At 41.1% G+C, this 25497-nt stretch overlaps 2 protein-coding genes across 22 annotated transcripts in view; one reads left to right on the forward strand and one right to left on the reverse strand.

Moving 5' to 3' along the window:
* Nucleotides 1-977, reverse strand: part of NMNAT2 (nicotinamide nucleotide adenylyltransferase 2) — a 221166-nt gene extending 220189 nt beyond the window's left edge. For all 5 annotated transcript variants that reach the window (XM_027975948.3, XM_042229192.2, XM_042229190.2 and 2 more), the window contains exon 1: nt 702-977. The gene's annotated coding sequence lies outside the window, so the exon portion shown is untranslated. The remainder of the gene's footprint in view (nt 1-701) is intronic.
* SMG7 (SMG7 nonsense mediated mRNA decay factor) overlaps nt 319-25497 on the forward strand; it is an 86095-nt gene continuing 60916 nt past the window's right edge. For 16 of the 17 annotated variants that reach the window (XM_042229185.2, XM_042229186.2, XM_027975945.3 and 13 more), the window contains exon 1: nt 319-868. Coding sequence is in view for 7 of the 17 variants with exons in the window: in XM_027975943.3 (XP_027831744.1) it covers nt 840-868 (29 nt within the window). In the remaining 10 variants the exon portion in view is untranslated. Of the gene's footprint in view, nt 869-1089; nt 1227-25497 lie in introns of those variants that run through there. The other variant, XM_042229188.2, reaches the window with a different exon arrangement.

The following is a 25497-nucleotide window of genomic DNA, read 5'->3' on the forward strand; positions in this document are numbered from 1 at the left end:
CATTGGTTACTATGACAATACAGCTACAGCCTCCAGTTGCCTTGGCAGCTGCTTATCCAATCCGATTGGTTTCTTTTCTCTCCATCCCTGGGCTCCACCCTAACCTCTCCAACTGTGTCCCTGCGTGCAGAGGGAGGGGCCCCAGAAAAGAGGAGGGGGTCCTTAGCGTCACTTTAGGGCGCGAGGCCGGACCGGAGACGAGGGACTGGGGGGCCGGAACTGTAAGAGGAAGAGGCGGCGTTTCCGGTCGGGAAGAGTGGAGGAAAGGAAAAAAGGAAGAGCGAAATCGGACGGAGTGGAAAGACGGGGGAAGACTTTGAGTGTAACTCCCGATTGATTTGGGCTCGATGTTCCCGCTGAGGCTGGGGTTGCCCCCTCGCGCGGGAGGAGAGGGGTGGGTTGGCCGGAAGCCGCCAAGCGCCTCCACTGGGCCACTCAGCAGCCGCACAGGCGCGGCACGGCTAACTGATCCCAAGAGCGAGCGCTACAGAGAGGCGGAAATCACCCGGAGGGACCGGCGCCGCTGAAATCTCGCGAGAGACCCCCCCCCCACTTCCTTCCTCTGCTGTCCCTCTTCCCCCCGCCCCCATCCCTTCTCCCTTTCCCTCCCCCCTTCCCGGGTCGGAGTGTCCCTGCGCCCCAAGGGCCGGAGCAGCAGCGAGAGCAGCTTTCCCCGCTCCCTCCCCCCTCGCCTCACTCACCCCCACCCCCCCGCCGAGCGAGGAGGAGCCGGAGGAGAGGAAGATGGCGGCGGCCGCCAGCACCCGTGGTGCCGCGGGGCCGCTCCGAGGAGCCTGAGAGACGCGCAGAGGCTTCGCGGGAAGACGCGGCGGCGGAGGATGAGCCTGCAGAGCGCGCAGTATCTCCGGTGAGTGTGGGGGCCGGCCCAGTACGGAGCGGGGGAGCGGGCCGAAGGTTGGGGGCACGGAGCAACAGACACAGAGGTGGTACGTCCGGGGTGGCGGGGGAGTTGCTGTGTCCTCTCTTTTCCCGGTTGGGAGGCGGGGGCTGCGAGAGGCTCGGCGGGAGGGGGCGGAGCGGGCACGCACTTGGGTACCTATCCCCCTCCGCGGGCCGGGCTGAGTTCCCGCGGAGCTGGCTGGTCTCGGTGCGGGGAAGGAGGTTAGGGAAGCGTGAGAACGTGTGTGTGTGCGCGCGCGCCCGGGGCTCGCTGGCGAGTCGGGGCGGGGAGGCGCCCGGGGAGGCGGCGGCGACCCCGAATAGAGGTGGGTGTGGAGGAGTCTGATCCCTGCGGTGGGGGAACGTGGTGTGGTGGTGGGGCTGGAGCGATGGCTGGGGAGAAGGCCAGGTGGAAGTCTGCACACCTGGGGTGTGGGGGGAGGCCTAGAGGAGGGGTACGCCGCCGGAAACTGGAGTTTGTTCATCGTTCTGGGGTTGGAAGTACTGAGAAATAATGTCATCTGTAGTTAGTTGCTGGGGTGAGGGTAGGGGGCATAAAGAAGGGAATGGATGAGGAAGTGAAGAAAAAGGGAGGTACTACAGCCGGGGTTGGATCCCCCAGAAGAAACTGGGTTAGAATCCGTCGGAAGATACCATTCGGAGAGTCGTGTAGATCCATTAAGAGTGGTGTAAAGAACTTGTATGTCGAGGTAGAGTGACGCATGGGTGCAGAGTGTGAGAGAGTGTGATGTGTATCAGGGGAGGTTAAGGGGGCGATTAATACACACTGGAGAAGGAAGATGCAGATTGGAACCAAGTACATGGTGGCGAGAGCGTATTGCACCAGCTATTGTGCAGCTTGGAAGGTTCCATGGAAGCAGAATAAGAGCTTGAAGGTAGAGATAAACGGGGGTCAAGATCTTGATGGCACAGGAAAATGAGATTGTTAAGATCCTAAGACTTAAGTGAGGAGTTGCCACTGCTTAGAAAAGGGGAAGGGAGACCCTGAAACAGGTCTTTTTGTCTTTTAGTAGCAAAACTAAGAATGGCAAGCTTATGGTAAAATGATTTTAAAAGTGGTTTCATACCTTGTGGAGGAGGGAATTGGATAGGGTAGTAGTCTGAAATGAGCAGGAAAGTCATTTTAGCCATTTAGTGAAGTGAAAGTATTGGTATGTGAGTGGATCCCTGCAAGAAAAGGTTTGTAGTTAAGTGCTACATGAGGGTAGCTGTTCTGCTTTTGAAAGTAGTAATCGTTTTATTAAGCAGAGTGTGTAGAGAAGGATGAGATCTTTCAAGTATGGTGGAATGCCTGAGTTTAACTGACAGCATGTATGCCCAATGACTGCATGGTAGGTAGGTGGAATTATAGGGGTATTTCAAGGTCCTTTTTCTCCTTTATTATCCCTTTGTTGTTTAACATATCAGATAAGCTTAATAAATATACAACCGTGGTGGAGATGTATGAAAAGTGCTGTAGAGATATGGAAACTGTCAGGACAGTCCTTAATTTTAAGGAATTTGCAGGTTAGTATATATTAGGCAAGTAAACTATGGTTAAGGATCATAAAAGATACCAAGTGTCATGAGTCCAAAGGCAGAGTATGCGAGCAATTGGGGTGAATCAGGGAAAGCTTCCTTTGTTTATTTCCTCATTCATACACATGATTCATCAGTCATTTTGGTGATAACCTATATGGGAGGCATTGTACTAACTACTAAGAGTATAAAACTCCACCCTTCTCTTAGAGAGTTTGCAGTTTGCTAGGATTCAAGGAGAAAACAGCACTTAAATTGGACCTTAAGGATAAACAGTATTCTGAGAAGTGTGGATTGCGCAGGAGGAATCCATATGAAGGAAACTGAGCAGAGATACATAGAAAGGAGGATTGGGCTCTGGGGGAAGTATTCAGTCCAGTTAAACACAAGTATAAGGTGATGCAGCAGGAAAAACTTAAAGAGTTTCATAGATTAAGTTTGACCCCTTCTTTTTACAGATGAAGAGAGCATAGCCCCCAAAAGTTAAAATTATTGAGGCTCATATAATTGGTTTGTGGAAGCTAAAACTCAAATATAGGTCTTCTGACTCCAGACCAGCTATGCTGTGTGCAGCATGTCTGAATTCACCCATTCTTTCCACAGATATGTCTTGAGAGGTTGCTATATTCTAGGCACTGAGGATTCAGTGGTGAATGATTAACAGTGAACATGGGAAAGTATTTTCTGATGGAAGGATGCAACAAATAAACATAGGAACAGATAAATATGTTCATCGAATGGTGATAAGTACTAGCAAGAAAAATAAAGTAAGACAGGGATGTGCTGTTTTATATAGACAGGGTGGTAAGGGAAAGTCTATTTGATTAAGTGCCCACAAAGAAAAAATCTTGAATACTTTGACCTGTAGTGTATCGTTAAAATGAGTGGACAATGGAGACTGAGACGGTTTGTTTAGAAGGGAAATCACATGTTCATAGCTTTGTGTTAGGAAGGTGTATCTGTGTGGTGGGCAGTTAAGGACCAGAAATAAGGTGGTGTCAGTGAGACTAGAAAGGTATGGTGAAAAGCAGGTCAGGAGAGTGGTGGTATTTTTTTTAAATGATGATGAATGATGATTGAAAAGCCCAGTTTTTAAAAATATTTATTTATTTGGCTGCACTTGGTCTTTGTTGCAATCTTGTTCCCTGGCCAGCCTTCTAATCCAGGCTCCCTGCAGTGGGAGCTTGAAGTCTTAGCCTCTGGACCACCAAGGAAGTTCCATGGTGGTATTTTTAATGGGAAGATCAGTTGGCTTTGAGAGGCTTCTATGTTAATGTATCTTGTGTTTTTAAAGTTAGCATGGTAAGGAAGACTTATCCTTGGGTTGTGGAATCAATAGTAGACATCTGGCAATGAATTTAGTTTTTTAAAGAAGGGGGAAAATAAGAGTGAACACATGTTTACATAGCCTAAATTTCCCAGCTAAAGTTGAACAGGCAAAATTGAATAGGTGTAGGACCTGAAATCACATAAAGATTCCTGAAAGCCAATCTTTTCTCAGTCTTGCTCATTTGTCTTAAGTAAATAAAAGCAAATCTTAGGGCCAGTAGTCGACAGAAATGGGAAGAGGTGTTAAAATAAGATGTGCACCAGCCAGAATTTACTTCTTTCTCTTCTTTAGATACTCACTCCATTTGAAGTGTGCTGGTAACTAGTGGTTACCAGTGGGGACAGAGTGGGATGCAGTATAGGGGTGGAAGAGTGGGAGGTATGAACTATTGGGTGTAAGAGAGACTCAAAGATGTATTGCACAACACGGGAAATGTAGCCATTATTTTATAATTACTGTAAATGGGCAGTAACCTTTAAACATTGTATTAAAAATTAAAAATAAAATCTGCTGTGAGAGTCTAGAGAATGTCTTCAGGGAAGCATTATGTTTACTTTCTTTCCTTTGATGAATATGGAACCATTGGTTTTTATAGACAACTTGGGGAGGATGCTGAATGAGTGTGGTTGTGGGTATAGCGGTTATTCTTTGTGACTTTCATTTTAGGAAGAGTGTTGTTGTCTACCTTTGTCAGTGGTGTAAGACCGTGACTGGGCAGTCTTTAGACTATACAGCTACAGATCTTCTTCATGTAGATGAAAATTAGTTCTGTCTCAGCTGAGTTAATTTGTCAGAGTAAATGAGCTGGTGTTGAAATGGTGGGGTAGTGGCAAATCAGGGGATAAGGTGGCAGTTTCGAAAGAGTGAGAAGTGAGGATATGAGGTAAGAAGCCTCAGTATGACAAAGAGAGGGAAGTCAGCATCACAGGGACTGAATTAGTCTTGAGTTGTAGAAATAGTGTGCAGATGAAAGGAAAGATAAACCTATCCTCTGTATGGGTGATGTTCTGGGCAAGACAGAATGATGACTCTTTCATTGTTAAAAGGGGAAGGGAGTATCACTTTTTAAAATAGACCAATTAGAGTCCTATCTAAATGATTAAGTTGAGAATACATTTTTATATTTTATAAAAATAAATGGTCTTAAATATGGGGCTTTTAGACTGAAAACACTGGAAATTTAATACTCAAAGAATTCAGTGCTTTCTTTTTTGATTTATGACAAAATGGAAAGATTTTTAAAGACTTTGCCATCTTTGTTGAATAAAAGAAAAAGGTATATTGAATATTGTTCATTTGAGAAGGGTAGGCAAGGGTGGGAATAGGCCATAGAGGAGACAGTAGGTGAGGTATAATATCATGCTTTGAAAGAATAGAAATATGGAAATTAACATGTCAAGGTTGGAAAAATGGAGCTGGGTAAGTATTAAAGTACCAGACAGGAAGGACATCTTTGAAGTTGTTTTGGAAGATGAGTACATAGAATAATCATAGCCATAGGGAATATCAGGTCAAATCTGGTTGTAAAAGGTGGCCGCTGATGCTTCTGAATGACACCTACTGTGGTTGTGGGAGGCAGCTGTTTATACTCCCCTCTGTCTTTCCTTCAGTAGTCTCCTTTTTCATTTTTTTGTCTTTAATTTCTTTTTATGCTGAAGGTTTTCCAGTGGGATCCACTTGAAGTTGATCCCTGGTATTAGACCACTTCACAGGAAAGAACCAGAACTTACCTGTTTTGTAGAAGTTTTCTGAATAATACTTCTGTGGGTGGAGAGGTGCATTCCAGTAGCATATTCTTTGTCAGAAACTTTGTTTCCAGAAGGAGAGATCTACAGCAGCCACAGGTTTTTTCCTGAGATAGCAGAAAAATTAGTTTCATTTTAATACTAATTAAACATCCAGTATGTTGTAAGATCAACTTTGTCACTTTAAACCTTGAGACAGAGAGAGAGAAAGGGAAGGGATGAGACTGGATAAAGTAGCAAGCAGAGTCTTTTTCTAGCCTGGAGAGGAGAACTAGGTCATGGTATCGTTTGGGGGAAATACGAACACTAAATAGGGTGGGCTCCAGATTCTGGAAGAATCTGGTAATGGAAGACTGGATATTCACTGTTCTGGAAGGCTCAAGAAGTCCTTTAGCATGTACTGATGCTAATTCACATGGTCAAGAAGTCTTCCCCTTACCCATTCACCCACCTCCCCACTCTCATGCTGAAGATTTAAAATAGCATTGGTCCCAGAAATACAGCCAAATGTGGCTGATTTACCAAATGTGGTGAAATTGTTTGAAAAAAACTACCCTCTCTTGCGGCTTATAAGTCTATTTTCTGTTGGAGTAGTGTTAAAAGCATTTTACCTACTTGGGTATTAACTGGCTAAATTATTTTAGCAGTTAATTTCTGCTTCACTTGTGGTTTCAGTTGGACTCAAAATGTATACTTCCTGTTCCATCCTGTGTTCCATTGCTTTCTAACAGCTGCTCTGTTTTACCTCCATGGTCGATGAAGCACTTGCCGAGTTTTTGTTTTGTATTTTAAGATATGTTACATTAAGATCTGGACCCTCTAGTGTAGCAAGTTTGTCATGAGGCAATTTTGTGATGCATGAGAGTTCAGACTTAAAAAGGGCTGTTTTGTTGTATGGTGGAGAAATACCATTTGCAGCCCACAACTCCATCTCTAACCCTGGCTAGCCTTTCAGACTTTTGTTACTGGTGGCATGAATAAGTACCTGAAAGTTTAGGTGGGTTTGTTTAACTGATCTTTTTCAGAGAATAGACTGTTATAGACTGTTAAGCAAATGTCTTCTGGACAGTGGATTGTTCATCTGTATGTGGGTATTTTGGCAGGTGGTTATCACACATTGCCATTTAAATTTTGTAATCGAGCTGTATTTAAATTGTCGTGAATAGACCTGTCAATGGCCTGAGAAGTTACAACTTAGACTTGATCAACGGTTACAGAAAAATACCGTGGTGGCATTTTCGCCAACATGTCACACGGTAAGGGAGAAGTAACCAGCTCCTTTCTTGTTAACAAGTAAGCAGAGCGACAGGTTGTTTTCACCTTCCCTGAGGCCCAGTTTTTAAGTGTAGGTGACTATGTTAAGAAAAACATTATGATTCTCCAGTAGACTAGGTAACAGTTTTGCTCAGGGTTTGTGCTGTAGGTAATTCCTTGTTGTGGGGAGCAATTCTGTGCATCATGGGATGTTTAACAGCATCCTTGGCCTCTCCCCACTAGATGCCAGTATCATTCAACCCCATTCGTGACAACCAGAAATGTTTCAGCACATTGCCAAAGTTCCCTGTGGGTGCAGATTGACTTAGGTTTATTTTTTCCCACCTCCTTCAAACTGCAGGTTACAAATAAGGCTAAGGCTTCTCTTAGCAGTTTGGTTTTCAGTAGTAATAGGCTAGTTACCACGTTTAGAGTTTACCTATATAAACCTGTACAAGTTTTAAATGTATTTATTAAAAAATTGTGTTTTATTTTACTGGCAATTACTGAATACTAATGTGCAGATCACAATTATACGGGCTTTGCCTCTGGGAAATTCAGACACTAGAGAAAGGTTATTAGTGAGTGAATTGATAAACACGTACTGTGCAAGTTTAAGGGAAAGGAACTTTATTCTAATAGAGTTGGGATGAGGAAGGTATCTTGAAGAAGGTGAGATTTGGTCTGGGTTTTTAAATATGGTTGGGACTTTTAAAAGTAGATATTGGTTAAATTGACATTTCAGGCAAGAAGAACATCTTATGTCTCCTTTATTCCAAATACATTTTTAAAAATTTTATTAACTCATTCAATGTATAACATCAGAATTCTAGCCAGGCCTTTCTAATTTTCTGTTATGGACAGAGAATTAGACATATGTGAAGTGTCAGTTCTGAAGACTTGGTGGCTGGTAGAGGTCTTGAAAAGGGAAAAGCCATTTGGCAGTGGGGTCCTGCAGAATCCCTTCCTTGACTCTGTTCTTGATTATGTATTACTCCCTCTAGAACCTTATTTCAGATGTGCTGTGTTCCTTTTTTAAATCTTTTTAATCACTGCCTTTACTAGTTTTCTGTCTTGTGGACCAAACTCAGCTTTCTCTTAAAAGTTCTTGCCTGTTCCCATTTTCCCTTTAAGCTCTGTCCGTCCTTGCTTTTCTTTAATCTAACAATTTCAAGTTTGCCCTATACTATGTTTTTCCTTTTATTTACCACCTTCTTTACCATAATCCCTTGTAATACAGCTATTTTTCCTTAGCGCTTTGTTGGATTTGACCTTTCCAAAGGTGCCAGAGATCTAATGGCCAGATTCATCCATTGGTGGTTCTCCTCTCTCACTCAGACTTTTGCTTTCCTTTTCCTCAGTCTTTCTGTGTTCTTCTCATATCCGTCCATCCATCCCATCAGTAAACATTCAGTTTGGACCAAGATATATCCCAGATCTCTGGAGGATGAAATGAGAATATACTCCTAAGTAGTTTTACCAGGCCGCATAGGGGCTTCCTGGGTAGCGCTAGTGGTAAAGAACCCACCTGCCAGGGCAGGAGACGCCAGAGGCGTAGGTTCAGTCCCTGCGTCGAGAAGGACGCCTGGAGGAGGCACGGCAACCCACTGCAGTACTCCTTCCGGGAGAGTCTCATGGGTTCAGGAGCCTGGTGGGCTCCTGCATAAGGCTGCAAAGAGCCGGACGCACCAGACCCACAGGTAAGTACATAACTCCACATAGTTCATAGCTACTATGATGCACACTCTGGGACCTTATGGGAACTTGGTGAGCTCTGTGGGGTTTAGTGCTGAGATTATGATTATCCTACCTCTTATTTTACTTTCCTGGTCCGCCTCACCCCACCTGGGACAAAACGAAAGGCATAGCCCTACTCCTCTGTTTCCTTTCAACGTTCTTTTCCCCCTCAGAAATCGCAGTACTTTTGCGTCTTCCATCATCATTGTTTAAAACCTATCAAGCACCTACTTAGTATACTCCTATGTCCTATGGAGACAGATTGGTGAAAGAGACCACACCCGCCATTCAGAGAGCTTATAAACTAATGCAACAGGCATAAATGCAGAATGATACAGAACAAAGTGCAGTTGGGTACAGTGGTTGAGTGTGGGCTCTGGGACACAACTGCCTGTTTTTGGAGCACGGGTCCACCACTTACAGCTGTGCTGCCTTGGACAACCTGCTGAAGTTTTCTGTATCTCAGTTTCCACATCTAAAAAGTGAGGATGGTTAACAGCATCTATCCCTTGGAGTTATAAAGGTCAAATGAGTTCACGTGTAAAGTGCTTGGGATAGTTCTGGCATACAGTAAGCATATAAATTTTAGCTATGTATGATGCCTGAAAATTAGCCCCCGGCACTGACTAATCTGATAATTTTTCGCCGCTGCCTTCTGGCCATTCCTCATTTCAGAAGTCTTTCATTCATGCTGCTACTCCCCATCTTCCCATTCAGGTTTAAAACCTGGCAGTCATCTTTGAGTTCTCCCAGGTTTCCTCACCCTCTTCCACACATAAACCACTTTGGAAAATGTTGCCTTCCTGTTGTCTTTTCTTTCTTTCTTCATTTCCAGCACTGTCAGTTTATATGCATACTCTTGAAACAGTCTTCATTTGATACCTAGGCCTGCAGTTCTCGCAAGTAGCAAGAAGAAAGCGCTGACTTCGGGTTTTTAAGCAGTGCCCACTACTTTCCGTTTTTGAACTAACAGCATTTCTTGGGTGTTGATATCTTTGTCTTTAAACTGGACATTGATCTCGTAAAATTGTGGTCAGTGTTTTTAAAAAGCAGATTTATGTATGTTTACTAAATTATGGTTCTCCTTCAGGCCCTACCACCTGTCCCCTTGCCAGTTAATCTTTTGCATTGCTTCTGTGTTGTTATTCCTGAAAAGCATTTGTATGTGGCTTTCCCTTGCTGCAGCTCCTAGTTCAGCATTCTTGGCCTTCCATAAAGTGACTCTCGTCTAATTCTGCCACATGGTATCTCCTTACTTTTTGAAAAGAATCAGCCATCCCAAGCCAGAGTAATCTACTCGTTGTCTTCTAAACATCGTTTATCCACTCCTGCTTTAATCTGTCTTCAAAGCCATTTCACTTGTAGGAGGTACTGTCCTCCACTCTCAAGTTTCACCTTCTCTGTGAAAATTTTTTGTCCACCCTGGTGATTTCTGCAGTCATTGACTTTTTGTAGCATTTCATGTCTTTCAGTCATCTGGTACATACAATTTTTTAAGTATGTAAAGACTTTTTTTGTTTTTAATATAAGTGAATTGTCTCTGTGGTTAGACATAGTTGGATAGGGATCGTGTCTTAGCAGTTTTTGAATGCGCATTGTACATAACAGATTTTTAATAGAGTTTTTATGCTTCTGTTTCATTTTTGCAAAACATTTATGGAATACTTATGAATGCCAGTGCTAGGCTCTAAGAATATAAAAGCAAATAAACTGAATTTTGATCTTGAGGCTAGTGGTCTCCTGGGGGAGGATGTTGCGCAGGTATTTCAGTTTACAGTTGGTCCTCTGTACCTGCGGGTTCCCCACTGGCAGATACAGCCCACTGTGGATGGAAAATATGGGGGGGGCGGAATTTCAGAAAGTTCAGAAAGCAAAATGTGAATTTGCCAAGCACAAGCAACTGTGTACATAGTATTTACATTGTATTAATAGCTATTTACATAGCATTTGGGCTTCCCTGGTGGCTCAGTGGTAAAGAGTCCGCCTGCCTGCCAAGCAGGAGACACAGCTTCAGTCCCTGGGTCGGAAAGATCCCTTGGGGAAGGAAATGGCAACCCACTCGAGAATTCTTGGCTGGCAAATCCCATGGACACGGGAGCCTGGTGGGCTACAGTTCATGGGGTCACAAAGAGTCAGACATGATTTAGCGACTAGACAACATAGCATTTACGTTGGATTAAGTATTCTAAGTAATCTAAATATGATTTGAAATATACAAGAGGATGAGGATGATATGCAAAAGCTGTATGCAAACACTATACCATTTTATTAATATATAAGTGACTTGAGCATTTGGGGATCATTCCCCTCTGATACTGAGGGGTATTTACATGTGGTAAATACCAAGATAAATGTTTTCAAGGGATGCTGTGAGTATACTGAAAGTGAAAGTGAAGTTGCTCAGTTGTGTCTGACTCCTTGCAACCCAATGGACTGTAGCCTATGAGGTTGCTCCATCCATGGGATTTTCCAGGCAAGAATACTGGAGTGGGTTGCCATGCTGAGGGAGGTAGAACTTTTACTACCTGGAGTTCAGAGAAAGCTTCTGGAGTTGAGCCCTTGAGCTCAGTCTTAAAGGTTGAGTAGGGCCAGTCAGGTGAAGAAAGAATGGTAGAGTGCAGCAGGCAGAGGAGCGGAATGAGTGCATGCTTGGGAACAGTGTGTCGCAGGAACTCAGTCTCATTCTGCGTTTCCTTTGGGAGGTTGCCGTTCTCGTTCAATAAACTTGGTCATTAGTCTAGCAGGAGTAATTGATATTTAGGTGGCTGGTGTTTGTTGTGTATGTTTCTACCATAATATGAAGACAAAAGAGAAATTTTTGTTACGCTTCTAGTACTTCCTTTGATATACATGAAGATTTAAATTTCCTTTCCATATTCTTGAAAGTAGTCTCATCTTAGGCAAAAATTAGTTATGTGGAACATCATAAAATTACTATGTAGGGGGAAGTTTTAGTGAATACGTGTAATTCTGAAAATAACTTTGGGTGGATAGGACTTACATTGTAGACTCCTCACCTGTTGAGATCAGACATGGAGTGGAAGTGAAGGAGAGGGAAAGAGTTCTGTAGCGTTGGCAGGAGGGGGGTGCGGGTAGAGATCGGAATATTAAATACAGTATCTTTGGATTTAACTCTTTCAAGTCTGTCTTTAGAAAAATAAGGTAGACCCTTTTTCGTGATTAACACCTTGTTCTCACTGTTCTTGATGGCATTTCCCTTCTGTAGTGTCTGTCTTAAGTGAGAAGCATCATTCTAAAATCCATTGCATTTAAAGAATTGCTGTATTGCATTAATATTCTCAGTCTGTTTCCAAAAACTCCATGGGCTCACTGACTGCACTGAGTCCTTTTCCCATCTCTTCTCTTCCCAAAGGCCTAGTATTTCAGTGCTTAGTTGGAATACGGTATATTAGAATGTGTTTTGCTACTACTGCCTCTCAATTATTTCATTTTTCATCAGGCAACAACTTAACCAGATTTTCTTTGAGATACTTTGTGGTGATGAAATGTAAGATAATCAGTAAAGTGCAATTGGAAGATGATATTCCAAGAAAAAATGAGTTAGAGGTATGCTTCAAAGGAAAAGTGAGTTAGGTATGCTTACTTGAAGACTTATTTGTTGGTGGTGGAAAAAGATAAAAAGCGTAGTGTTAAGAGAACCACCATCAGATGAATTTGGGTATAAAACGTTTCTTAGGGCATAAGTTTCGCACTTCCACACACATACACAGTTTGAGTTCTTGTGTTGCAGGCATACAGTCACCCTACCATGCAGGGTTGTATAGCCTTTCAGTTTATTTGTATATTAACCTTCATATACTTGTATATATATATGTATATGTATAGTTTTAACAACAGAGATTGGGCTAAACCATATAGTTTTATAATTTTTTTTCACTGAACATTGTATCAAAGACGTGTTCATAATTATATGTCTGTAATATCATTGAAAACCTCAGCATGCTGAAAATTATAGGAGTGCCATAATTTTCTAAGCTGATTTCCTAACAATGAAAATGTATGTTGTTTCCAGTACTTTATTATTATTTTAAAAAATACTGTAATGAGCATCCTGGTACACATATACAAGTGACAGGGTATGCATGTTTAAAATATTTTAAGTGTGGTAGGCAGAATAATGAGCCTCCCAAAAGACATCTGCATCCTGATCCCCCAAACCTGTAGAATGTTATGGGGGTGGGGGTGGGGGCGGGATTGAGATTGCTAATCAGCTAATTCTAATATAAGGAGATTATCATGGATTATTTGGTGGGCGCAGTATAATCACAAGAACCCTTTAACTGTGGAAGAAAGATGCAGAAGAGTCAGAACCAGAGAGAGAGAGCATCCTGTTGGAATGAAGCAGGTCACACACCAAAGATTGCAGGTGGTCTCAAGAACCAGGAAGAAGCCCAAACTCAGGTTCTTCCCTAGAAACTCCAAAAAGCCGCATAGCCATGGTTATACCTTGATTTTGCTTTACTGAGACTCACTTAGGCTTCTAACTTTCGGATGTTATATAAGAGAATAAAATTTGTGTTGTTTTAAGCCACTAATTTTGTGCTAATACATTACAGCAGCGGTAGGGAGACAATACATGGTGGATAGTGCCAGAAAGTACCAGAAAGGTTTGTACAGTTTGTGTCTCTGCGCTCTGTCATGCCCCGCTCTTTGCAACCCCGTGGACTGTAGCCCACCAGGCTCCTCTGTCCGTGCAAGTCTCTAGGCAAGAAGACTGGAGCAGGTTGTCATTTCCTTCTCCAGGGGATCTTCCAGACCCAGAGATCGAACCATAGTCTCTTGCATAGCCTGCGTTGGTAGGGGGCTTCTTTACCACTGTGCCACCTGGGAAGCAGTACAGTTTATTCTGGCCCCAGGTAACTTTTTCTGTACGTGCTCACCAGTATTGAAGATTTCACGTGTTGATATTTCACCTTTTTTTGAAGCAGATTCTTTGATGTCTTTATACATAGAAAGGGCTTCCCTGGTGGCTCAGACAGTGAAGAATCTGCTTGCAGTGTAGGAGTTCAGTCCCTGGGTTGGGAAGATCCCCTAGATGAGGGCATGGCAATCCACTCCAGTATTCTTGCCTGGAAAATCCCCAGGGACAAAGGAACCTGGCGGGCTAGAGTCCATGGGGTGGCAAACAGTCAGACATGACTGAGTGACTAAGCACACGCATAGACAAGCCTATCCAGTACTCCAGCATTTCCCAGAGTGTGTTCTGCTGAATGTGGCCAATTCACGTGTGTTAGGAGTCTCAGTATTTCCAAGGCAAAATAAGAATACAGAATTAAACTGGATTCTTTATTTAGGACTTCTCATAGCTTATAATATGCTAATATGTATTATGAACCTTCAAGAGGGAGATAGAGATTTGTGTTTCCAAAGCTATGTCACGTCTCATAGGACTGGTGTTTTCTTGGAACACTCATTTAAGACACAGCCGTCCTTTTCCTGTTCTTTGATCTCTTATTTCTCTTTAACATGGTAACCTTCACGTATGCCCATATTGTACCTCAGACTTTGTTATTCTTCAGGACTCTTGTACTTCTAAAGTCCTACATTCAACCATTTCACTTTGACCACATCCTGACCTGGTCTAATCCAGCTGCTTCTGTTCAGGGCTTCCAGTGTAGATTCCAAACTTACTCGCTGTTAGTCACTTCCTGGTTTTTTCTTTCCTTTCTCCTCCTGTTTTTCTCTTCTGCCCTTTTATAGATACTACTTTAACTGTCTTACCAGTGTCCTCAGTCTCCTTGTTCTCCCAGTCTAGGAAAATTCACTCTGAATGATTCTGAAAATAAACTTATTTGGGTATAATTGATAGCGTTGCTGGGGAAAACAAAATTACAGACTGGCCAATTGTTGAAATGCATAGACTACCACTTTAATATCTATCGTTTTTTCCCTCTGTTTTGCTAGTTTCTTCCCAGTACTTTTAATTTAAACTTTTAGTATTTTTTCTTGAAGTTTTACAACTTTTAGCAGATGGCCTCTGTGTGGACATAACAACAAAAGCCTTCTGGTGGGATGGATCTGCTTCCTACTCCTGCTAGTTCTTGCTTCTGTCCCTCTTAGAAAGGGAAAGGTTCTCATCCTCCTTATTAAGGTGGGCTTTTGTGTGTGTGCTTTGGGTCTCATCCTTGTTTTTATGCCCAGCCCTTTGCCTCTTTACTGGGACTCTGTTTCGCTGAAAGCCTCTGCGCAGGCTTCCCTCACCCTGTCCTTCCCTGGCGTTCGCTCTGCCATCTGCCTTCCCCGTCATCATCTGAAACCACGGTCTGTGCTGACTTCTCAACCCAGCGCGCTCTGGCCTCCACCTCTGCCTTTCCACTGAAACTGTGCTTGGTCAGGTCACCAAAGGCTCCTCTGCTTTTAACTCCGTAGACTCTCATTTACTTATTTTTTAAATTGAGCTCAGGGACTGTTTGGCTAGTAATTGTATTCCTAAGGCCTCCACGGTCCCTGACACATAGTGGGATCTTTGCATGTTTGATGAATGTTCATTGGATGAATGCGTGAATGCGCTTCAGTTTACTCCCGTCTGTTATGACTCTTTGCTCTGGCCTTGTTTCTGTCTCTATGTGTTTCCGCGGCTTTGTTTTCTTTCTTAACTCTGTTTGGATTTGTTTTTTTTCTGCTTTTTCTTGTTATGTAAAGACTGATTCTTATATTGAAAAATTGTATCCTATCAGTGTGTTACTTTACTTTTAAAATGGAGCTGTATTATCAAAAAGTTTAGCCTGATAGCTCCAAATATGAGCGTTAGCCAAGTATAGCACTTAACGGTATGGTGATTTAAGAGCAAGGCCTTTACTTTCTGGCAGCCCTGGGTTTGAAAACTGGTTGTGTGATCTTGGGTAAGTTATCTATTGTTTTGATTCCAGTTTCCTCAGTGGTGGAGTGGATATAATATGTTTCCTAGGGTTTGAAAAGAAATAAATTAGATAACATAGTAAAAGTTCTTAGCATGGTGCCTTATACCTGGGTTAAGAAAAGAAGTGGTAAATTGACCTATTAATTATTAGTAGTAGCAGTGCATTATTTGTTATATAAAAACCTCACATTCTTACGGAGTTGTCCTAAATTATTTTTAATGAATTTCATTAGTTTTTTTCTTTTTTTCCCCCTTTATTTGAACTTACCTATACCAAGTTGTGGGCTTCCCTGGTAACTTAGCTGGTGAAAAATCCACCTGCAATGCAGGAGACCCTGGTTTGATTCCTGGGTTGGGAAGCTCCCTTGGAGAAGGGATACTCACTCCAGTATTCTTGCCTGGAGGATCCCCATGGGCAGAGGAGCCTGGTGGGGTATAGTCCATGGATCACAAAGAGTCAGACATGGCAGAGCAACTAAGCACAGCACATACTAAGTTCTGGAGCTATAATAGATCACTGGATCAGGGGCAGTTCTGTGAATACAAGTGCATTGGACTTATGGCCATTTTATAATTTTATTATTTAATCTATTTATTTGTTTACTTTTTTTTTTTTGTCTGTGCCATGAGGCTTACACCTAGTCTCGGACGAGGGATTGAACCCACTGCTCTTGGCAGTAAAAGCTCTGAGTCCTCACTTGGATCACTAGGGAATTCTGGCCATTTTAATCTTCTCAGAGAATTAGAAACAGAACTTAATTGTAGCAGTTTATTTAGATGATTGGTTTTAAGGAAATAGGGTTACTGAGGATACTGTGATGGGTGTTATAAACTGTTATGTGGGGAAAATTCCAAGAGCCTTGAAGACTATTCATAGGATCATTTCCAATGAAAGGTACATTTTTGCAAAGGTATTGTGACCTACACAACTAATGTGAGGGGTGTATGTGGAGGAATGGCAGGACATAGGCTAGAGAGGTGGTCAGATGGAAGATGATTATGAGTTACTTTTAAAAAATTCTAGACCTGAGTGTGGACATAATTTCTTTCAAGAGATTTTTATTTCTTTATTTAAGGCTGCACTGGGTCTTCGTTTGCTGCACCTGGTCTCTCTCATGCTGAGCAGGGGCTGCTCTCTAGTTGCGGTGCAGGGGTTTCTCATTACGGTGGCTTCTGTTGTTGCGGAGCACAGGCGCTGGGGCACACAGGCTTCAGTAGTTGAGCTCACGGGCTTAGTTGCTCTGAGGCTTGTGGGGTCTCCCCAGACCAGGGATCGAACCTGTGGTCCCCTGCATTGGCAGGTGGATTCTTAACCACTGGGCCATCAGGGAAGTCCCATAATTGCTTCCTTTATGTTAGTTATTTCAGATATCCAGATTCCCAAGTGAGGTAAAACGAAATATGAGGAACATTTAGAATCTGCGAATGACAGCCACGTACTACGAAAGGAGTTTGAAAATGTTATAATGCAATACCAAGCTAATAAAATCTGCAAGTTTCCTGCTTTCCTATACCTGTTACTCCACTGCTTTTTCATACCTAAGATGACTTTCTTTCCTCTCCACTATTTTTGGCAGCTGCTGTGATGCTACAAGTGATGAAAGTGCTCAAAAGTTTATTACCATAAATATTTCTCATTTTAAATGATAACAGGGAATTGCTTTCTTTTGTGTGAGGATTTACTTGTGTTTGTATTGTACTAATATTTAGGAAATATGTACAGTCTATCCTGATTTTTGTGGCTATATACATATACCCTTTATTGTTTTTGTTTGTGATTTTATAAAAAGTTTTAGGGAATCATTTTGATCTGTTTATTGTTTTTGAAGGGCATCTTAATGATTATGCAGGCTTCCTGATGGCTCAGTGGGTAAAGAATCTGCCTACAGTTCAGGAGGCATAGGAGACAGGCGTTCAATCCCTGGGCCAGGATGATCCCCTGGAGAAGGAAATGGCAACTGTCTCCAGAAAATCCCATGGAGAGAGGAGCCTGGTGGGCTACAGTCCATGGGGTCACAAAGAGTTGGACACGACTTAGTGTCAGAGGTTAATGATTATGCCCTAGACACTCTGCCTTATGGGTTCTGGACTAACTTCCAGTCACCTGTAATCTGGCAATGCTAATGTACTTTTTGTTTCTTCACCTTTAATATTGAAGCTTCCATAGAGTAGCAGTAAGGTGTGATAACTTTATAGAGAGAGGCTGTTGATTTGTGCTTTTGACCTGATTAAAAATAAGCCAACAGTTTTATTTTTGTTATTTACTATTCCAAACATTCTTCAGCTGTGAATCCTCACAACAACCCTATGAGGTATATATTAGTAGCTTCATTTTATAGCAAATCAAAGAGAGAGGCAGAATAGTTAAGTCCAAGGTCATATATAGAGTAGCAGAACCATGATTTGAACCCAGGAATCAGGCTTTAGAATCCACGTTTTTAACTCTGTATCATATAGACTCTACTTCTATAGTTTTATTTTCCTATTTGCCTGAGATTGTAGGATTTTGCTTTTTTGTTTTATGTTTATTATTATATGCTTACATAAAATATGTGTATTTTAAATATGAATATATAGTCTGAACAAACTGATCTCATCAGTCTCAAGCTTCCTAATGCATTTTTTGTGTGTGAAATATAAGAAAGAGGGCAGGTTAATTTCTCAGAGTGCTTACTAAGGGGAACTAGGGAATATTGTTTTTCTTCTGTATTTGAAATTAATTTATTAATAAACTAATGAACCAGGACTGACTAGTTGGTCTGCCACTCTTCTGTCAGTTATGGCTGTTCTCTCTTCAGTATTGCTGCTTAAATACAGTATTTCCCAGGACTTTGGGGATACTGAGAACCAGCTATTATCGGTAAAAATAGTTCTAACCCACCTGAGCTAGACAAGTGGAAAATGACTTGCCAGTTTTGGCAGCTTAAGTAAATAAAACTGGAGTTGCCTTTTCCTTATTGACTTTATATTGTTGTTACATAGACATATTCAGATGTTAGCTTCTGATACTAAGGAACATAGTTTTGCATGTACAAAATTCAAACCTTGGATAAGTTACTTTAAAAGGAAAATTCAGTGTGGCTTTTAAAAACAGTAACAGATTACTGAAGGTTTCATATGTGGCCTGACATCTATGAATTAACTATTTTTCTTCTTCTTAAACACATAGTCACCTGAAAGTGAGTAAGACTAGTTTACTCAAGAAAAAGGGCAACCTTCCTCTATTAACTCACAGTCTGAACTTTTTCTTTCATGTTACTTCACATTGTCTTTGAAAAGTCCCTTGCAGAAAATGTTTGAGTCATCATAGAATTTTGTCAGATAAATGACAAGATGTTTCTTTTTATTCTCAGTCTCTTTCATTGATCAGATTACTTTATGTTTGTTCACCATTCCCTGATAGCATTTGAGGGAAGGGCTTTCTCTTAATTTTCCTGGTACAACTTTAGAGCAATACCAACACTCAGTAAGTGTTAACTAGTAACATATGAGATCCTGCTTATTAACAACATTTAATTTTTTTATTGAGGTGTTCAGTTCAGTTCAGTTCAGTTGCTCAGTCGTGTCCGACTCTTTGCGACCCCATGAATCGCAGCACACCAGGCCTCCCTGTCCATCACCAACTCCCGGGGTTCACTCAGACTCATGTCCATCAAGTCAGTGATGCCATCTAGCCATCTCATCCTCCATCGTCCCCTTCCCCTCCTGCCCCCAATCCGTCCCAGCATCAGAGTCTTTTCCAATGAGTCAACTCTTTGCATGAGGTGGCCAAAGTACTGGAGTTTCAGCTTTAGCATCAGTCCTTCCAAAGAAATCCCAGGGTTGGTCTTCAGAATGGACTGGTTGGATCTCCTTACAGTCCAAGGGACTCTCAAGAGTCTTCTCCAACACCACAGTTCCAAAGCATCAATTTGTCAGCGCTCAGCGTTCTTCACAGTCCAACTCTCACATCCATACATGACCACAGGAAAAACCATAGCCTTGACTAGACGGACCTTAGTCAGCAAAGTAATGTCTCTGCTTTTGAATATGCTATCTAGGTTGGTCATAACTTTTCTTCCAAGGAGTAAGCGTCTTTTAATTTCATGACTGCAATCACCATCTGCAGTGATTTTGGAGCCCAAAAAAAGAAAGTCTGACACTGTTTCCACTGTTTCCCCATCTATTTCCTATGTAGTTGATTTATATTATATAATTCTAGGTGTACAACATTGTGGTTCTCAGTTTTTAAAGTTTAAACTCCATGTATAAAATATTGACTATATTCCCCATGCTGTATAGTATATCCAATAGTTTATTTTATGCATAGTAGTTTGTACCTCTTAATCCACACACCCATCTTCTTCCCCTTCTGTTCTTTGGTAACCACTGGTTTGTTCTCTAATATGTGAGTCTGTTTATTTTTTGTTATATTCACTAGTTTGTTTGATTTTTTTAGATTCTACATGTAAGTGATAACATACAATGTTTATCTTTCTCTGTCTGACTTATTTTACAAAGCATAGACTTTGTAAAGTTTATTCGTGTTGTTGTGAATGGCAGAATTTCATTATTTTTTATGGCTGAATAGTATTCTAATATGTGCGTGTGTTTGTTTATACTACATCTTCTTTATCCATTCAGTTGTTGATGGACACTTATTTAGGTTGCTTTCATATCTTGGGTATTATAAATAATGCTGCTGTGAATGCCAGGGTCCAGCCCCGGTGGATCCAGGGAATTTGAAGAGGGGACGGAGTCGGTGTCTTAGAAAGGACTAATTAGAAAAGAGAGATTGGGAAAGAATAGTGTAGTAGGAAAATTAGTGGAGAAAAGATGCTGAATAACTTGGTTTACGTGGAAAGCTAATAAAGTTTCAAGACAAGAAACTTGCACCACCTACATAGGCCACCAGTGCCCACTTGAATAGTGGAGGGTGCCCCGCCTTGGGCTCCCTCTCGCATGGGTCTTAGAAGCCAGGGCAAGTAAGTAGACATGGTAAGCCTCCACGCTCCAGATGGGAATTCAGCCAGAAAAGAAGGAGAAAAGACCACACGGGGGAAACCAGTCTTTCCGGTGACTGGTCCATCCTTTATTGTCCGAGAAAGCTTTTTATACTTTTGGTTGTACGTAGAGATCAATGGATAATACAAAGTTACGCAGCATCAGCAGCCCTGACTCTTATCGAGACCAGGCTTTCTCTCTGCATACCTACCTGTATACACAAGTCTTAGGTGATTTACATCATCTTCTGGCCAGGAGGCCTATTAGCATTTTATGGCCCTTTTCTGATAAGGGCCCATCAACCAGAAAACTTATTTGCCTTAAAAGTGTTGTTCTTTCCAAAGTCTGGTGCCACTCTCAGAAAGCACTAAATAAAGTTACATTCTTACATAGCAAGGACACAACGATTTATAACAAGGGAAGAGGAGTACAGTGATTTATAACAAAGAGAAAGTTCACTAACTCAAAAGTCTAGTGTTGCTAACATCAAAACTACTATATTCCTTTTTCTATATCCCAATTACATTGATTAATATCCTCCAGGTGCCTGAAAGATAAAGAATATGGAGGCCTAGCAGCGGTCATTGACTCAACAGTGAAAGCCATCACCAATATAATTCTTAGCTCTTTAGAAAAGGCTCTATATCTTTAAGATGTTTTAAGCTGCGTGCCTCTCGTGGTTGAGGGGCTGTAAACAATCACAAGTTGTAAAAGTCTCTAACTGTCAGGCAAGTTAGAGAGCCATCAGAGGGGTTTGAGCTGAGACACTACACTCCTTTCATATTCAGGAGACCAGTTGGAGCTCTAAGTTAACTTTTTGCAGAGAAAGGTGGCCGAGGATAGCCCCCTGTTATGTCAGAAGAGTGGAAAGCACAGTACAATAAAGCAGGCAGACTCTGGTCTTGGGGGTAGATGCTCAGGAAAATCCAGGGGTACCCCTTAGGCCTGATCTCAGCCTTTGCTTTTTGCCAGGCCCCCTTCCTCATGACCTTTGCCACGGGCGGGATTCCCATGCTGGCTCCCAGCATCAAACATTGGGATGTATTTATCTTTTCAAACTAGAGTTTTTGCTCTGTTGGGATATTTACCCAGGAGTGGGATTGCTGGATCCTGTGGTAGCTCTATTTTTAACTTTTTGAAGAACTTCCACGTTGTTTTCCACAGTGGCTGTGCCAGTTTACATTCCCTCCAGAAATGGGGATATAAATTCCCACATCCTCACCAGCCTTCATTATTTGAGGTCTTTCTAATGAGAGCCATTCTGACAGATATTAGGTGATTTCTCATTGTGGTTTTGATTTGCATTTCATTGATGATTAGCAGTGTTGTTTGAGCCTCTTTTCATGTGACTGTTGGCCAGCCATATCTCTTCTTTGCAAAAATGTCTATTCAAGTTTTGTGTCCATTTTTTAGGGTTTTTTGTTTGTTTGTTTTTGTTTTGATATTGAGTTGTATGAGCTGTTTGTATATTTTGAAAATTAACTTCTTGTGAGTCACATTGTTTGCAAATATTTTCTCCCAATTTGTATGTTGCCTTTTCATTTTGTTGATGGTTTCCCTTGCTGTGCAAAAGCTTTTAACACATTGTTGACCAGGGGATTTTTGCAGAAGCTAACGCCTGTAGCTGGTGAATATTGAAACACTCCAATAAGTGGTATTTGGGTAACAAAAAATGTATTAATATGTCTCTGGTCAGTAATGTGTTAAGTTTAATTAGATTCCATTTTACTTATTTTTGTTTCCTTTATCTTAGGAGGCACATCTAACAAAATATTGCCATAATTTGTGTCAAAGTGTTCTGCCTATGTTTTCTTCTAAGCATTTTCTGATTTCCAGTCTTACATTTAGGTCTTTAATCCATTTTGAGTTTATTTTTGTGTGCGGCATGAGGAAATGTTCTACTTCTATTCTTCTACGTGTAGCTGTCCAATTTTTCCAGCACAATTTTTCCAGCTGTCCAATTTTTCTTGTTGGTTAATTGACCGTAAGTGTGTGAGCTTGTTATTGGGCTCTCTATTCTGTTCCATTGACCTGTGTGACTATTTTTATGCCAATTCCATACTGTTTTGATTACTGTGGCTTTGTCGTATAGTTGAAGTCAGGGTGCATGATACCTCCAGCTCTGTTCTTTCTCAAGATTGCTTTGGCTTTTCAGGGTGTTACATGTTTCTGTACAAATTTTTAAGTTATTTGTTCTAGTCTTGTGAAAAATGCCATTGGTATTTTGATAGGGATTGCATTGTATCTGTAGCTTGCCTTGAATTGTGTGGTCATTTTAACAATACTAATTCTTTCCATCTGTTTATGTCGTCTTCAGTTTCTTTAGTTTTTCAGTTTTCCAAGTACAAGTCCTTTTCCTTCTTGGGTAGGCTTATTCCTAGGTATTTTATTCTCTTGATGCAATTGTAAATGAAATTGTTTCCTTAATTTCACTTTCTTATAATTCATTGTTAGTGTCTAGAAGTGCAGCAGATTTCTGTATATTAATTTTGTGTCCTGCAACTTTATGGAATTCATTGATGGGCTCCAGTGGTTTTTTTGGTGGTTTCCTTAATGTTTTTTATGTATAATATCATGCTTGTTACCTGCACAGTTTTACTTCTTCCTTTCCAATTTGGATTCTTTTCATTTCTTTTTCTTGTCTGATTGCTGCAGCTGGGACTTTCAATACTGGGTTGAATAAAAGTAATGAGAGTGCTTTTAGCTTTTCATTGTGTGTGATGTTAGATATGGGAAGGAATTATAGAAGTATAAGGGTATTAGGGTTAGACACTTAGGGAACAGGTGCCAAGTGATAATAAAGCTTAACTTTCATTCTTAATGATTTTGTTAATCTAGATGGGTGGAAGCAGAAAGAGGCAAGAAATGATCTATCCAAAAGGTAGGAAGGGTCAGGAAACTGTGAAGAAGAATGGTCAGCTAAGTGTGCAGAAAGCTTTAATGAAGGCTTACGCTAATAGAGTAGTTCTCAAAGAGTGGTCTCCAGATTAGGAGCAGCCATCATTACCTGGGAACTTATTAGAAATACAAATTCTTGTGTCCTGTCTCAGACTCACTGAATCAGAAACTTTGAGCATAAGGTCCAGCAATCATTTTATGAATCTCTTAGTGATTTTGATGTGGGCTAAAGTTTGAAAGAATGCTGATACAATATAGTATTGAGAAATACTGCAGAGTTCAGGAAACACGAGGACTGAGAAAAGGCCCTTAGATTGGGCAAAATCATTGTTAACTCTTGAGAAATTTGTTACAGTGGTGCAGATGGACACCTAATTGAAAGTTTAAAAGTGATGGGATAATGGGAAAGTGAACTCAGTACTTACATATTGTCTTTAAGTTTAGAGGCAAGGATTAGGGTGGATGCTTGAGGGGAATAGCAGGATCAAAGGAAATTTAGATTGGAAAAAATGAAGTACTTTTAAACTTAATGGGAAAGGATATTTAGTTATTAGAAATTATTTTAGTCTGACTAGTGAAAGCTTTTTATGCAGAAAGCATTCTAACCTTAAAATATTTAATAATTGGCTTATTAGGACATTGATATATTTAGTAGTCATTTATTGTTGTAAAGGTATTATATATTGAGTAAAATTAAAATGTTAGAATAAAAACCTGTAATATTAAATTGCCACCAGCACTGTTCACACTGTCCAATCTTTTTTATGAATATATGATATGCATTTTATGAATATACAGGTAATGAATTTAATCAGATTATGATCATGTGTATACTGTTTTAAATCACATTAATTGAGGTACTCATTATATATAATGAAAATACACTCATTTCAAGTGCAGAGTCATGAATTTTGATGAACATATACCTCTAACCACTGCCCTAGCTAAGGTATAGAACATTTCCAAATCCTAAAATAAGTTCACCCAGGCCCCTTTGTAGTCAGTCCTACCCCTACCCCTACTTGTTTCTCTGTGTCTCAGGCAGTCATTATTTTAACCTTTATCACAAAAGATTACTTTCGCTTGTTCCAGAACTTCATAAATGAAATAGTACAGTACATAACTCTTGTTGTGTCCAAATTCTTTTGACGTAATATTTTTGAGAATAATCCTCTTTGTTGCATGAATCAGTAGTTTGTTCCTATTTATTGTTGAGAAGCACAAGCTGGAATCAAGATTGCTGGGAGAAATATCAATAACCTCAGATATGCAGATGATACCACCCTTACAGCAGAAAGCAAAGAGGAAATAAAAAAGCCTCTTGGTGAAGGTGAAAGAAGAGTATGAAAAAGCTGGCTTAAAAAACTAAGATCATGGCATCACTTCATGGCACATAGATGGGGAAACAGTGAAAACAGTGACAAACTTTATTTTGGGGCCTCCAAAATCACTGCAGATGGTGACTGCAGCCTATGCTTGCTCCTTGGGAGAAAATCTGTGAGCAACCTAGACAGCATGTTAAAAAGCAGAGGCATTACTTTGCCGACAAAGGTCCATCTAGTCAAAGCTGTGGTTTCTCCAGTAGTAATGTATGGATGTGAGAGTTGGACCATAAGGAAAGCTGAGCGTTGAAGAACTGATGCTTTTGAACTGTGGTGTTGGAGAGGATTCTTGAGAGTCCCTTGGACAGGAAGGAGGTCTAACCAGTCCTTCCTAAAGGAAGTCAGTCCTGAATATTCATTGAAGGGACTGATGCTGAAGCTGAAACGCCAGTACTTGGGCCACTTGCTGTGAAGAACTGACTCATTTGAAAAGACCCTGATGCTGGGAAAGATTGAAGGCAGGAGGAAAAGGGGAAGACAGAGATGAGATGGTTGGATGGCACCACTGACTCAATGGACTTGAGTTTGAGCAAGCTCCCAGAGATGGTGATGGATAGAGAAGCCTGATGTGCTATAGTCAATGGGGTCGCAAAGAGGCAGACGTGACTGAGTGACTGAACAACAACTGTTTCATCATATGACTGCCACAGTTTATCCATTCACCTTTTAATGAGCCTTTGGGTTGTGTCTACTTTTCTGCTACTGTGAATAAAGCTTTAGGAATGTAATATAAAAGTCTTTTCATGGACATGTTTTCACTTCTTTTGGTAAACACCTAGGAGTGGAATTGGTAGGTCATATAGTAAGTACATGTACCACTTTATGAAAGTTACCAAACTGTTTCCCAAC

The sequence above is a fragment of the Ovis aries genome, chromosome 12 (genome assembly GCF_016772045.2).
Source record: "Ovis aries strain OAR_USU_Benz2616 breed Rambouillet chromosome 12, ARS-UI_Ramb_v3.0, whole genome shotgun sequence".
NCBI lineage: Eukaryota > Metazoa > Chordata > Mammalia > Artiodactyla > Bovidae > Ovis > Ovis aries.